The following is a 16,325-nucleotide window of genomic DNA, read 5'->3' as shown; positions in this document are numbered from 1 at the left end:
TTCCATCTATGTCTTTTTAAGTATAGAGCTAAATAAGCAGTCATCCCTTAAATTCTGTATTCCCCTTTTTAATTGCTTTTTCTTTCTCCACAGGGAATATTGGAAATTCCTTCCTTATTGATCCCATTTTGGGTATGATTAAAATTGCAAAGGAATTAGATCGTAGTAACCAGGAAGAATACAACCTGATGGTAAAAGCTACAGATAAAGGACATCCTCCAATGAGTGAAGTGACCTCTGTGCGCATATTTGTTACAGTTTCTGATAATGCCTCACCAAAATTCACTGCCAAAGAATATTCTACAGAAATCAGTGAAAGTGCCAACATTGGCAGTTTTGTTGGAATGGTTACAGCATACAGTCAGTCTTCTGTAGTTTATGAAATAAAAGACGGTAATTCAGATGATGCCTTTGCTATCAACCCCAACTCAGGTGTCATCATTACTCAGAAGATACTTGATTTTGAGACTTTGCCTTCTTATGCTCTTACTGTGCAAGGAACAAACATGGCTGGCTTGTCCAGTAATGCAACAGTTTTGGTACATCTTCGGGATGAGAATGACAATGCACCAATTTTCATGCAGGCTGAATATACAGGACTCATCAGTGAATCAGCTTCAATTAACAGTGTGGTTCTGACTGACAAGAATATCCCATTAGTAATTCGAGCTACAGATGCTGATAAAGAATCTAATGCTTTGCTTGTTTATCAAATTGTTGAACCATCTGTCCGCCAGTATTTTGCCATTGATTCTAGCACTGGTGCCATTCGGACAGTAATGAGTCTGGACTATGAGGAGACAAATATTTTCCACTTTTCAGTGCAAGTACATGATACAGGCATACCACGTCTATATGCGGAATACGCAGCTAATGTTACTATTTATGTGATTGACATCAATGATTGCCCTCCTGTGTTTTCAAGAGAGCTGTATGAGACATCCCTTCTGGTTCCAACTTATAAAGGCGTGAAAGTCATCAGTGTAAATGCCACTGATGCAGATTCAGGCATTTTTTCCCAATTAATTTATTCCATTATTGAAGGCAACATTGGAGAAAAATTTTCAATAAACCCTAAGACTGGTGATATAACAGTACAAAACACAACTCAGTTAAGAAGCAGATATGAATTAACTGTGAGAGCATCTGATGGCAGATTTGCAAGCACTGCATCTGTAAAAATTAATGTGAAAGAAAGCAAAGCAAGCCAGCTGAAGTTCACACAGAGTTCTTACTCTGCAACAGTGCAGGAGAATTCCACAGAGGCAAAAACAATAGCTGTTGTTACTGCTATAGGGAATCAAATGAATAAGCCTTTGTTTTACCATATTCTAAATCCAGACAGCAGATTTAAAATAAGCCAAACTTCAGGAGTCCTTTCCACAACAGGAATACCATTTGATCGTGAACAGCAAGAATCTTTTGATGTGGTCGTGGAAGTGACAGAGGAAAATAAACCATCAGTTGTTGCACACATTGTAGTTAAAGTCACAGTAGAAGATGTAAATGATAACGTTCCATTTTTTGTCAATCTTCCGTATTATGCTGCTGTTAAAGTAGACTCGGAAGCAGGCCATGTTATTCAACGTGTGACAGCAGTAGATAAAGATACAGGCAAAAATGGAGAGGTGCGTTACTATCTCAAAGAACATCATGAACATTTCCAAATTGATCCTACTGGTGAAATCTCCCTGAAGAAGAAGTTTGAACCAGACACACTAAATAAGGAGTATCTGGTCACAGTAGTGGCAAAAGATGGAGGAGACCCTGCATTTTCAGCTGAAGTTACAGTCCCAATTACAGTTATGAGTAAAGCTATGCCGGTGTTTGAAAAGCCTTTCTACAGTGCAGAGATACCAGAAAACGTTCAGCTCCACAGTCCTGTGGTACACGTACAAGCAAACAGCCCTGAAGGACTCAAGGTGTTTTACAGCATCACAGGTGGAGATCCTTTCAATCAGTTCACTATCAACTTCAACACTGGAGTTATAAATGTTGTTGCCCCTCTTGACTTTGAGTCTCATCCAGCCTATAAACTGAGTGTTCGAGCAACTGACTCCCTAAATGGGGCACATGCTGATGTGTTTGTAGACATAATAGTGGAAGACATCAATGATAATCCTCCTGTGTTCACAGAGCAGTCTTACATTGCAACACTTTCTGAAGCATCTGTTGTTGGAACATCTGTTGCACAAGTGAGCGCTACAGATGCGGATTCTGGAACCAACAGGGGAATTTCCTATCACTTGGTTGAGGATAATAGTGAAAGTCATGACTACTTTCACATAGATAGCAGCACTGGACTCATTCTTACAGCAAAAACTTTAGACTACGAACAAATTAAGCAACACAAGTTACTAATAAGGGCCATAGATGGTGGCATGCTGCCCTTGAGTAGTGATACTATTGTAACTGTGGATGTAACTGATCTCAATGATAACCCCCCTCTTTTTAGCCAATTGCTTTATGAAGCCAAAATTAGTGAACTGGCTCCTCGAGGACATTTTGTGACATGTGTGCAAGCCTCAGATGCTGATAGTACAGATGTTGGCAAGCTGGAGTATTCCATTCTGACAGGCAATGATCAGAAGAATTTTGTGATTGATAGTAAAATTGGCATTATCACCATCTCAAACCTACGCAGACAGACACTGAAGTCACATTATAATCTTAATGTGTCGGTTTCTGATGGTGTCTTCAGAAGCTCAGCCCAAGTCCATATAAGTGTAATCAGTGCTAACATGCACAGTCCTGTTTTCGGCCAGAATGAGTATGAGGTTGAACTAGCTGAAAATGCTCCACTGCATACTTTGGTTACTGAGGTTAAAGCAACAGATGAAGACTCTGGTACACATGGCCACATCACTTACCACATAGTAAATGACTTTGCCAAAGACAGATTTTATGCAAATGAGAGAGGGCAGATATTTACCTCGGAAAAGCTTGATCGTGAAACTCCAGCAGAAAAAGTAATTGCCATTAGTTTAATGGCCAAAGATTCAGGAGGGAAAGTTGCTTTCTGTACTGTTAATGTAATACTTACAGATGACAATGATAATGCTCCTCAATTCCGGGCAACAGAGTATGAAGTAAACATCGGGACTGATGTTCCACGGGGTACTTCGGTCATTAAAGTCTGGGCATCTGATGCTGATGAAGGTACAAATGCAGACATCACATATTCTATTGAAGCAGAGTCTGAAAACGTAGAAGAGAATTTAGAAATTGATTCATTGTCTGGTATAATCACTACAAAAGAAAGGTTAATTGGTTTGGAAAATGAGTTTCTTACTTTCCTTGTTAGAGCAATTGATGGTGGGTCCCCCCCGAAAGAGTCAGTTGTTCCTGTCTATGCTAGAATACTCCCACCAGAAGTGCCTACACCAAAATTTTCAGAACCATTTTATTCTTATACTGTCTCTGAGGACATTCCAATTGGAACTGTGATAGATGTTATCAAAGCAGAGCATAATCAGACTTTGGTATATAGTCTGATTAAAGGGAACACTCCTGAAAGCAACAGAGATGACTTTTTTGTGATTGACCGACAGACTGGAGAGTTGAAACTTGAGAAGAACCTTGATCATGAAACAACTAAGTGGTACCAGTTCTCAGTTCAAGCACAGTATGCAAATGAAGATTATAATGTTGTTTCCTCAGTAGAGGTTAGCATTCAAGTAAAAGACACAAATGATAACAAACCCATTTTGGAATCCAACCCATATGAAGCATTCGTTGTAGAAAACACACCAGCTGGAACACGAGTCATACAGGTTAAAGGAACTGACTTAGATTCAGGACTCAATGGGCAGGTTACTTACAGCTTGGATCCTTCTCAAGAGCTTGACATTATAGAATCTTTTACCATAAACATGGAAACTGGCTGGATTACCACTCTGAAAGAACTTGATCATGAGAAACGAGACAAATACAAGATCACAGTGGTTGCATCTGACCGGGGGGAAAAAATCCAGCTGTCTTCTATGGCTGTGGTTGAAGTTACTGTCACAGACGTGAATGACAATCCTCCACGGTTCACTGCAGAGATTTATAAGGGAACAGTCAGTGAAGATGACCCTCCTGGTGGGGTAATTGCCATCCTGAGTACAACAGATGCTGATACAGAAGAAACCAATAGACAAGTCTTTTATTACATAACAGGTAAGTCTTTTTAGGTAATGTCAGAATAACTGTTTGAGTGGTGCTGGAATGATGGGAGATACTGCTTAATCGTTGAAGAGATTGGAAAGTGTTTGAAACCATAGAGCTGCAAAGAAAGAATGGATGTGTCTTAATATGAATATTAAAAACTTCAGTGGAAAAATGAATTTTAGTTGGCTTTGTTTCATGTGTGCCTTGCTTAAGTTGCCTTTCTCTATATATTATTTATATATCAAATTTTATTTAAAAAACTATGTAGATTAGAGATGCAGTTAAATTCACATAATAATAGGCTATTAATTTCCAGTGGAATATTTTATTATTTATTTATTTATTATCTAGTGTATGTCATGATATAATGTTTTCTATAATGCCACATTAATTTCTAAATTAATTTTTATGGATTTTGTTGGCCACAGCTGAATTGGTTGTATGAGCATCTACTGACAATTTCTACCTGGGAAATGAAGCTGTTTCCTCATAAAGCCGCAGAAAATGCCTGCTTTTTTCTTTCTTTTTTTTTTTCCCTATACCCTAATTTTGATAGAGTAATAGTATTTCTTTTTATATTTCAGGAGGTGATCCTTTGGGACAGTTTGCTATTGAAAATTTACAAAATGAATGGAAGGTCTATGTCAAAAAGCCTCTGGACAGGGAAGAAAAGGATAATTATCTTCTAAATATTACAGCTACTGATGGGACCTTTGCAGCTAAAGCTGTGGTGGAGGTTAAAGTCCTTGATGCTAATGATAATAGCCCTGTTTGTGAAAAGGTAGGCAGAGTCTTGTATCTTCCATTACCAGCTGCTTTCATACATAAAATTTACATTTTCTCTGAAATTGCTTCTCAGGAGACTGACAAATAGCTGTTCCTTTTAAACCAAGTAACAAAATTTGGACTACTAAGATAGATTGCTGTTAAATAAAAGATACTTCACAGACAGATTGTTTAAAAATCCAAAGACAATTCATTGACATTCAGTGGGTATTTGAGAGATACAAGAAGAATTGTAGTACATTTCTCCTATGTTAATTTTTTTCCAAAAAGAATTCTTTTTAGCTGTAGCCATAATTGTTTATATGCTCTGTTTTATGAAAGAAGCAAAGTTTTAAAGAAAGCTGAATCCCATTTCTTAGTTGAAATATGTATTTCTTGTGATAAAAGAGTTGAAAATAGTGGAACATAACTCTGCAATTGCAGTCAACAACACCAAAAATCTGTAAGCCATAAATGTTGTCTTATTACAAAGCTGTCTACCGTACCAGATTTTTATAGTCTGCAAAAATGGACATGAAAAATAAGGAATGGAAAAACTCAGTAAGATAGCCCCTGCAAAATATGTTGCTGCCTCTATTGTATTTTTCATAGTTGAACACAGATTTCTTATTACTGGGTTGAAATCTTCACTTGTACTAGGAAGGACAAGTACACAGTGATATAGGATTCTTTTTCTTACTTGATGTTTATGTTGGTTACTTCTGTGTAAATGGTTGCAGTTATACACAGACTGGCAAGTTAGTATTTTTAGCTTTTTTTCCTTTTATTTTCCCCTTTGTTAATATTGTTGTTACAAGGCTTAGTGCTTCTACTGTAATGCACATTCCTGACATGGTTGGGCTAAGCACTAAGAGTGCTTAGTGCCAATAAATTCTGAATCCTTTTTCTTATTTTTAATTTAATCTAGAAGCTTTTGTCTCATTAAAAGGGCAGCTATCAATTTCTTGTAGATTGGGACAGACCTAGAAAACATGATCCACCAAAAGAGAGAAAAATGAAATTAGCAAAAATTTGTAACTCCTATTTTGGGAACACATTTCATTATTAGTTTATTTATTTCATTATTAGTTACAAGTGTTTCAAGATCTGAGCAATGCACTAATGTTCAAAAATCCCTATAGCTGCAGTATTAAATACCTTTCTGAATAATCAAATAGATGTGAAGTAATTAATTAGAAAATCATAAGTTCTTTTAATTTTAAGTTATTTCCTCCTCTGGTTCGCATGATATGTTACCAGACATTCAAACAGAATATTATTTCCTCTATCATTCCTTCTTCCCCTCCCCTTTCCAAGTTTTGCTTACTTCATATGTTTAGTTTTTCACTGTAACTTTGAAATCTTGCAGACTTTATATGCTGATTCAGTTCCTGAAGATGCCCTTCCTGGCAAGCTGATAATGCAGGTGTCTGCTACAGATGCAGATATTCGTTCCAATGCAGAAATTACTTACACACTGCATGGCACAGGAGCAGAAAAATTCAGACTTGCTCCAGACACAGGTAATAATACTTTATACAGTATACAAGACTCCAGTCACCTCATTTTATAAAATGCTTTGCTATTGCATGAAGATATAAATGTCAGTTGTTAAAACTTTCCACTACGAGTTGGTTTACTGTACATTGGTTTATGTGAATTTCTACTACACAAGTACTAATAATATATTGAATAAACTCTGGCAAAAGGCAAGTGTTTTAATTTATGAGGAGCTAAAGCATAAACAGGGTAATTGCCCTGAAGCCAGAAACTTCCATGCTGAAGTGACTGGAATAAAAGTAGGCCATAAATTTTGCTCTTTTTATACTCACTGTAGTAGCAGCAATAATGGTTTGTAGCTGTGAAATATCTTCATTCAGATTCTCTTTGCCATCTTTTGTTTTGGAAAATTAAATGGGATGAGGTTAGATGGAGCAACAAATTTCCTTTCCATAGCAAACACCAGAAGTGCCCCCAGCTTTATTGGAATGAGATTAACTCAAAAGTATAAATGAGATCAACTTTTAACTTGCTTCACTTTGGTCTTCATGGCATTTGTGTGTTTTGTATTACACTATTGCCAAAATCCTGTACTGTGCAGGCTGTAGTAGACAAGCAGTAGGAAAGTAAACAGTGTAGAAAAAATAGAATAAGATGAATACAAAAATGTAATGCAAGTAGAAGAGATTAGAAAACTTCAGTGACAAAATAAATGAGAAGGACCTTATTTCATGGGTTTGACGTGTATTTTTGGCTTTGAATGTCACCTGTGTGATGTGCTACTGTGTTACATAAATTGAGAATTGATAGGGCTAGAATACTCATAAAAAGTGTTTCATAATGGTTTTTTTGACCTGTTTATAAGGTGACAACGATTACACATAGTAGTGGCCTCTCATGTTTTCTGTCACTTTAGAAAGAAAGTATGTGTTAGAGGTCTACAGATTTGTCTGTAGTAGCAGTTAAGATCTCATTGTGAATAGCTGCATTTATACATGAAATGTTAGAGGAGGAATTACCAATACCTATGGAAGGAATACAACTAAATAGCTGAGAAAAACCAGACATGGATTTAACCTTGCATTTTTTTAATCCCAGAGTTCTAAAATTCACTTTGCACAAACACACATGGATTTTTGCATGTATACACATTGTCTCTCTGCACTATCAGAGAGTTTAGCTAATTTCTATTTCAAGAGCATTAGGAAAAAATAAAGTGTTTTAGTTCTTAATCTTTTCAGACTCACAAGGCAGGTCACTTATATGTTTTGCCCAAAGTGGAGTTCATTAATACAGTACAGCTGTTGATTTAGCCAGTGATGAAATTACTGTAAACGAGAAAATTGTTGTTTAGCTATTCTGACTTTAAGGGAAAACATGTTTAGGGGTACTTAAGCCTTGCAATTTGCATCAGCTTAATGTGTTATGCTGTTTGTAGGTGAACTGAAAACATTAATGTCACTTGATCGTGAGCAGCAAGCAGTTTATCATCTTCTAGTGAAAGCCACAGATGGAGGAGGAAGATTCTGCCAAGCTAACATTATCCTAACTCTGGAAGATGTGAATGATAATGCCCCAGAATTTACAACTGACAGTTACTCCATTACAGTATTTGAGAACACAGAGCCTGGAACCCTTTTGACAAGAGTGCAGGCAACAGATGCAGATGCAGGTATGCATTCTTTGACTGATACTTTTGTCATGTTCTCAGAGTTACAGTATTATTTCTTTAGTTTTATCCTGAGAGGTGTCAAGTGTTTCAGTAGAGCTGACAGATGTTCAATACCATTCAGGATTAGACTCCTGAAAGATATATTTTGGTCTACTAAATCATTTAACACCTGACTTTCATGTGTGAATAGCTTGGGAGACATCCCTATGGTGTCTTTGTAAAAAAGAGGAGAGGGGAGAGAGACAAAATGTAGAGAATTTTAACTGTCGTAAGGTGTTAATGCTATGATCGATTAGGTTCATCCTTTTACTCCTGATGAAGTAATAGGACTATCAAGCCATGTCTGTTTGTGTAAATGGGCATTCATGGATTTTTGTGCTTCTCAGGCCAGCCACTGATGACTATACCATCAAGAGAACACTGGTCAACTGTGGCTTTATGTATATGGTGTTGATTTTTACTGTCTCTTTGCCTTCATTGTTCAGTTCCAAATATTAAGTGAACATGAACTAAAAATGATGTCAGAAGGAGTTTGCTCATAGACTATGTTGTAAGGAACAAAACAGCATTTAAGGATGTGATTTCCACATTTTATCAGTTTCTTAATCAAATAGTATTAATGAATAGTTGTCTCAGTTTTCTAAAACAGCTTACCTGCTCTGTGCTATGATAAAGTTCGGTTGCTCATTTGAAAGGTAACAGATAGTTGTTTTCATACTTCACCAGTGTTTGAGGCAGGGGGACCAAAATACTTGCCCCTAAAATCTATAAGGTTTTTGTTTGTTTTATAAAGAAATGGTGCTAGAAATTATGCTCTTGTTAGTTTTGGGGCACGATTCCTAAATAAAGAGCTTGGAGTCTAGTTAATTGATGTAACCTAACTCTCCCATATCCTCCTCTGTTATTATAAGCTTGGTAAGCAGATTCTTTTGTTCTAAAGTTATAATTACATTTATACTAACAATTGTTTCGTATTAACTAGTGCTACAACTGAAGCAGAACCATGGTTCATGTTTTCTGTATGACAGAAAATCGTTGCAGTGAAGTGTTAGCTTAATGATTTTTTGGAAGTAATTCTACCCCTCACAAAAGACTTTACCTCTTTCTGAAATGCACTTTTAACATGAATGATAATATTTAGCATGCATGTCTTATTTTCATAGCTATCAGATGGATTATTCTGTTGTTGTGTATTTTAATGGCTGCTTCATACTTGAAATTTTCTTTCAAAATGCAGGGTTGAACCGTAAAATCCATTATGCGCTGGTGAACTCTGCAGAGGGGCAGTTCTCTATTGATGAATTCTCTGGAATCATTCGTTTGGAGAAGCCTTTGGATCGGGAATTACAAGCCGTGTACACATTAACTTTGAAGGCCACAGATGAAGGCTTACCTAGAAGGCTGTCTTCAACAAGTAGTCTTATAGTTTCTGTTTTGGATATTAATGACAATCCACCCGTATTTGAGCATAGGGAGTATAGTGCAAGTGTGTCAGAGGACATTCTGGTTGGAACTGAAGTTCTCCAGATCTATGCTGCAAGCAGAGACATTGAAGCCAACGCTGAAATCACATACTCAATAGTCAGTGGGAACGAACATGGAAAATTCAGCATCGATTCAACAACAGGTAACAGGCTGCAACTGTGAATATTACTTGTGGCCAAGCAAGCACCATGCCATACTGACTTCCTCCATAGTTGAGCCAGGTTATGTGCAGTCTGTGTGCTTCATCCCAGCTGAGAAGTTGCTGCTGCTGTCTTTCCACCCATTTTACCAGCAAGCTTACTAGAGGAATGCGTAAAATGTAGAATAGGAACTTTATTTGTTGCTTCTATTTATTGGATTATTACTTGGATTAGGTTCATTTATAAGGGTTTCCTAACTGGAAATTCCCTACTCTGGGGGCAGGCAGGTGGAAAGACATAGATCTGTAATGAGAAACATAATAGTCTTTCCACAAAAGGTATGTAGTCAGAAGGAATGGCCAGGCTTGGCAAAAGAAGGATTAGAAATAAAATTGGTTGGGAAGACTAGTCATTGGTCCACAAAGGCAGTAATCCTAGAGAAGTTTGATATGGCATTAAAGAGAGCTTGGAATTGGAATATTATGTTCAACCATATGTCCAGCATGACAGTGGAGATTTTAGGCTTGTATGATAGTCAGATTTAGTCTCAGGGACTATTTAGGTTATGTTGAGAATTTTTTCCTATTATTGACAATTCTTTGTTAAAAATCAATAAACACCTCAATTTTAGTTTTGTTTACTTATATAGTTCTTTTTCTAGAGCTAATTTGTTGCAAAGTTGCTTGGGTTTGGGTTTTTTATCTTTGGTTTTGTTTTTAATAAGATTTCTACCCGAAAGTTAATTTTAATTGACTTTTAGTCGTTAGTTAAATAGTTTAGTAGTTAATTGTACTAGTGTAGTGGAAATTACAATTCTGCTTTTTCCAGTGGACATGCTGGTACTAAGATATGGAAGATAAACTTCGTATATTTGAAAGGAATAAAAAGGTTCCAGAAAAACTCATCCAGCAAACCAATTTGTATGCTAGGGACTGCACTATCTTAACTAGTCAGTTAAAAACTCACATTACAAAAGGTAAGCCTAGTTGTTTTAAACTGTGAATCTTTTGTGGTAATGGCAGGAACTTTACTTTCGTGTGTAAAGCATTATCATTTCACGGGTAGCTCTAGCTTTACAGTGACAAATCAAGCCCTGAAGAAGCTGAGTTTTTTTCAGGTCAAAATAAAAATTTGCAACACATAATAGTACAGAAGTAGCAGAGTTTGAGGCTTTTTTTCTTCTTCTTCCCTAGGAGCCATTTTTATCATTGAGAGTTTGGATTATGAAAGTTCTCATGAGTACTACCTGACAGTGGAAGCCACAGATGGAGGCACACCTTCATTAAGTGATGTTGTAACAGTGAATATTAATGTCACGGATATCAATGACAATTCTCCAGTGTTTAGCCAAGACACTTACACTGCAGTAATCAGTGAAGATGCTATGCTTGAACAATCAGTTATTACAGTACGTATTGGTTTCTCACTTTGAAATACTCTGCCATGATGGACATGCTTTCATTCTTGAAGGAATAAGTATTGATTTGAAGGTTAACATCAATGAATAGATGTTTGCCACTGAATGAATGGAAAATTTACTTTGAAAAAGTTTCAGAATTAGGGACTTGAGATGCTGTGGGGAAGTAGATAATATTTTGTGATATGTTTATGTTCTCCTCATGAGACCATGACTTAACTTCCAGAAGAAATTCAGGAAATTAAATTATGTTAGTATACTGTATTGAGATGGCATTTCTCTTGTGAACTATGAAATTTGTTAGACCAAAGGAGCTCATCTTCAGGGTGAGTTTATCTGAGAGATGCTAGAGTCTCTTTCAACCTGTTTTAACTGAGACTGTAATGTCCCTTAGGTTATGGCAGATGATGCTGATGGACCTTCCAACAACCACATTCACTACACAATCATAGATGGGAATCAAGGAAATCCTTTTACAATTGACCCTACCAGAGGTGAAATAAAAGTGACTAAGCTTCTAGACAGAGAAAAGGTGAGTTTTTTGTGGTTTTAAGGCAGCTGGGATTAATTTACCTATACATAATTGATGACCACCATTTTCTTACTCTATTTCTAAATTACTGTTTCATGTTCCAAAATTAATATTTCTATAGTAAAGTGCAAGCATCTGTTTATATCAGTACTTCTGGGAGGAAAAGAAAGGATTAAATATATGAAGGAAAGCTTTACTGGGGGTTGTGCTAAAATAATTCTTCCATAAAACAAAATGTGAGTTTGTTACTTTATTCCTCTTCAGTAAATGTTTTTAAATTTTTTTTATTCATTTTTTTAGATTTCAGGATATACCTTGACAGTTCAAGCTTCAGATAATGGAAGTCCACCTAAACTTAACACAACTACAGTAAACATTGATGTTTCTGATGTAAATGATAATCCTCCAGTGTTCTCAAAAGGAAACTATAGTGTTATCATCCAGGTAAATGCAACTAGTGAAGTAATTAAATCAGTGTTACTGGACTGCAAATTTGTGACTTGAATTTTTCTGTATTTTTAATTATTTAAGGTCTCCAGTGAGACTGCTTATCAAATAAGTGTTGAGAGTTTTAAAATTCCTGTTTGCATGTTATGTAGAAACTTACATTGCAAGTTGTAAGAATCACAGAATGGGTGAGGTTGGAAGGGACCACAGTGAGTCATGTGGTCCAACCTCCCTGCTAAAGCAGGCTCATCCTAGAGCACGTGATTGAGTCCAGTCCTGGACACAGGATTGAGTCCAGAATGTTCTCAAATATTTACAGTGAGGGAAACTGCATAACCTCTCTGGGTTCTTCTTCTGATTCCTTGTGTGTGTACGTGTCTATGTATTATAAATTCCTTTTATGCACAGAACAATCTTAGAATCATGCAGGGATGTTAAAATACATTATAGTTTTCCTATTTCTTTTTAGTCTTATGAGTTACTGCTTAGAGAAAGATCCTTTAGGTCCTTGTTACTATGAACGTAGTGCTCTGCACCATGGCATCAGGTTAAGCCCTAATTCCCACTGGCCTCCTCTGGGATCAGCAGCAGTTAGAGCAAGAGTGGAATTTCATATGGCTGCATACCAATCCTTTGACTAATTTTACACTGTCGAATGGTAGCCGTAGGCCACGTTGTCAAGGGTCTGGCATGTACTTGCCTGATCCAGAAAACTGCTAAAGCAAAGACAGCAGGATCAGCATCTATACTTCTTGTCTTCCTGAATCCAAGAAGAAATAAATGGAAGTCAACAAAGGAATTGCACTAAGACCTTTGTAGACTAGTAATGTAAATGAGCTCAGTCCCTTGTGTCCCTCTGCTGTTTCCTGGCCTGGTGCAGTAGATCTGTGAGGATCACACAGCTACCTGATGCACTGTGCCATCCTAACATACCACTTGTGTTTGAGACAAGTGTGCATCATTTGTAAAGGCAGCTTTCCAAAACAGGACAAAGTGAATATGTACAATATGCACCCAGTATGCAAATAAGATGTCCTGGATATTGTTCTTAAAAAAACCCAGCCAACCAAAAAAAAAAAAAAAAACCAACCCCAAAAAGCAAAACAAAAAAAAACAAAACAACCCACAAAAAAAAAAAAAAAAAAAAAAAAAAAAACCCCACCAAATAAAAAAACCAAACCCAAACCAACAGATTCCAGATTCATGTTTGTGTGCTGCCAAATGAATCTGCTTTTCCCCTATTATAGTCTTTCTTGAAATAAATGTTATTTAATATTTCACTTAAACTTCAGACTGTGTAGCCAATGGATGTACCATTTCCCTTAATTAAAGAGGAAGATCTCTTGTTTTATAGTTCATTCATATGGGCCTGCCCTAGTTGAAGGTAGCAGAGAAAAAGTTGGAGGAGTTTCCCAAGAATGCTGATGTACATTTCCTTTTGTATTTGAGATGGATATATTTGGACACAGTAGAAAATGTGCTTAGCTTTTAGGAAAGTCAAATTACTTTGGATGTCCAGCTGTAAATATTTGTATTTTAAAGCAATGGTCTTTGTTTTGCTGAAAGGGAAAAAGCTTCAGCTTTTTGCAGTATCTGATAGCTAAATTGACTTACTCTCTCAGAAACAGAGTATGGTTATCAGGAGTTTTTAGATTTGTGAAAGGGATAGCATTTTGTTATTGTTGTACTTCAAAATAAGTTTTCTACTTTTCTTGCTTTTCTAATAAGTATGTATATAGAGAAATCTGGCTGATACAGTAGAGCACAAGTATTCTGGGAGAGGAGTTACAAGTGTCAGATAAGGTTATATGTATGTGTGTAACGTATGTGATAAGCCAACATATGTGAAGTGTCTTTGAAACCTCAGACATCCGCGTGATGCAAACTTGAAGGGATTTTATGATGCAAATTTTAAAACCTGGGTTTCATATTTTAACTGGATAGTGCCTTTAGCAGCCACAGCTGTAGGCAGAACTCTTAATTAGTGGCACAAGGGGTCAGATGGAGGCGTGTATTTTTCTAGTCCTCCCTACAAAGGCATTAGATTATTCTTAACAGGTGTTTTCTCTAAATTTCAAATCTTTGATGACTTGGTAATTAGGCTACAGTAATACTAATTCAGACCAGAAGTGGAAAATGTAAAGTGTCAAGGCTGAGCTACCTTTAAAAATACAATACTAAGTTAAAAAAAGAATGCCTTTCTCCTCTTACTGTTTTTGAGTCTTAATCTCAGAGGGTAGTAGTTTCCCTGAAGCAGTATTGTCTTTCTGATTTCTCTTGTACCGATTAACTGGTTTGACAGTAATTTTTTGGGGTTTCTGTTGCAAGGAAGAAATCAGCATCAGACCATAGCCTCAATTATAACAAAACCAATGTGTGTTATATATCTATAGGAGAATAAACCTATTGGATTCAGTGTGCTGCAGCTAGTGGTGACAGACAGGGATTCTTCTCACAACGGCCCTCCTTTTCTCTTCACCATCCTGACTGGAAATGAAGAGAGAACTTTTCAGATTACCCAGCAGGGAGTTCTGACCACAAGCGCTGCGCTGAATCGCAAAGTGAGAGATCACTATTTGCTTCATGTCAAGGTAAGATGCTTCTGTCATGTTCCTCTTACTGTTTTGCATTGTAAGTATTTGATTAACTTTTCCCACTCGTGTTCACTCCACCACTTGTCATTCTGGTAGGAGATCCTGACATGCCAAGTAGTCATTTGAGGCATGTCCCCATCCTGACATGCCAAGTAGTCATTTGAGGCATGTCCCATTTTGTCCATTTCTTCAGAGACAAAATCTGTTGGTTTAAATACTAATCTACACAGATGTAATGGGAAGATCAGTTAAACTCACATTTAGAAGTAAGGTGAAGTGAAATGTTAACTGGGTGAGTGGTCTTAATAAGCCCTTTGCCTCCTGGTTGGAATGTTGAAAAACCAGCAGGGGACAAGTCCCTTGAGCCATTTTCTATTGCCTGCAGAATTCCTCTTGCTGCTATCGTTTTGACCCTTGAAGCTGTGTGCTGGACTAAACTCACATGATGAAAGCAAGGATGTTGCACAACACAGCAATAATGGAAAATTTTCCTGTAGTGCCACATTCTTTTTTCAATGGCAATTGAAAACATCTTTTTTTGAGTTTGGACCTTTTTTCATACTATTTTCGGTAGATGTTTTTTCATAGAATTGAAACTTGCAGTGCAGTTGTTTGTGATCTCAGGATCCTGCAGTGGAAGCCACAGTATAAAATTCAAAAAATAACCCTGATGTGCTGTAATATTTGCTACATGTGTCATTGTTGTGCAAAAAGACCAGACCATGTCCAAGGTTACATTAAACTAGCTAAGTTCTCTCAAATACTTTTTGTAACCTAGCGTGAGAAAAGTTCAAACCAATTGTTTTAATCTTATCTAGTCCTTTTAAATTCAGTTATAAATTAAGCAGCTAGGAACAGAGGACTAAAGATTAATAGGCTAAATGTAGATGCTCTTAATTCTTAAACTTCATTTCCAGATTCAGGTTTTAAGAAAAATTCTTACCTTCATTTTCACATAAGGAATTTCTTTTAATTTCCACATTATTCTTATGCATACTATTGCAGATAATTTATGAATAAGCATTCAGTTGCAGTATTTTCAAGTAATACTGTTTATAAGAGTGCATGCTGAATTCTGTCCACATTGGGATAGTTGTAACATATTTACACAAAGTCTATTTTCTTTGGGGAAAGAAGAAAAAATTCACAGAGATATTGTAATTTGCTGTTTGAGTCACTGAAGTGTTAGTATCCAGGAGCCATCAATATAAGGACAGATATAGTTTCGTAGTTTATGGTTTAAGAATAGGGTTGAAAATGGGGGAAGGTATATTATTCCTCTGTTAGCCATTTTTTCCTCAATAGTGATATGCCAATTCCCCCAAAGTCACCTTTTTGTTTGTGGGTATTTTTCCTGTATGTGGTATCAGTGTAGTGCAAGAGTCATATGTTTTCCTTTAGATCTTCTCTAACGGTAACTAATTTCTATTTATTTTGCTTTTTAAATGTATTCTTATAAATGCATGTACATTTGTTCTGTATTAAATTTGTTCTGTATAGACTGTAACACTGACTTTGTTGCATTTCATGATTTAACTGCAGCTTTGGCCCTTCCTGATGTGCCTAGCTTTTTTTAAGTGTGAGATGCCTGTCTAACATCTTCCTCTGGGTGTAATCTTGC

The 16,325-nt window shown here is 36.6% G+C and overlaps 1 protein-coding gene across 9 annotated transcripts in view; it reads left to right on the top strand.

Annotated features, from left to right (window-relative positions):
- Positions 1-16,325, top strand: part of FAT1 (FAT atypical cadherin 1) — a 103,017-nt gene that overhangs the window by 71,560 nt on the left and 15,132 nt on the right. For all 9 annotated transcript variants that reach the window (XR_012580463.1, XM_074541424.1, XM_074541421.1 and 6 more), the window contains 9 exons: positions 94-4,161; positions 4,737-4,933; positions 6,287-6,440; positions 7,856-8,089; positions 9,327-9,716; positions 10,908-11,122; positions 11,526-11,663; positions 11,964-12,107; positions 14,504-14,701. Coding sequence is in view for 8 of the 9 variants with exons in the window: in XM_074541424.1 (XP_074397525.1) it covers positions 94-4,161; positions 4,737-4,933; positions 6,287-6,440; positions 7,856-8,089; positions 9,327-9,716; positions 10,908-11,122; positions 11,526-11,663; positions 11,964-12,107; positions 14,504-14,701 (5,738 nt within the window). In the remaining variant the exon portion in view is untranslated. The remainder of the gene's footprint in view (positions 1-93; positions 4,162-4,736; positions 4,934-6,286; positions 6,441-7,855; positions 8,090-9,326; positions 9,717-10,907; positions 11,123-11,525; positions 11,664-11,963; positions 12,108-14,503; positions 14,702-16,325) is intronic.

The sequence above is a fragment of the Zonotrichia albicollis genome, chromosome 5 (assembly GCF_047830755.1).
Source record: "Zonotrichia albicollis isolate bZonAlb1 chromosome 5, bZonAlb1.hap1, whole genome shotgun sequence".
Lineage (NCBI taxonomy): Eukaryota > Metazoa > Chordata > Aves > Passeriformes > Passerellidae > Zonotrichia > Zonotrichia albicollis.
Note: the sequence above shows the minus strand (reverse complement) of the source record. Positions and strands in the feature narration are given on the sequence as shown.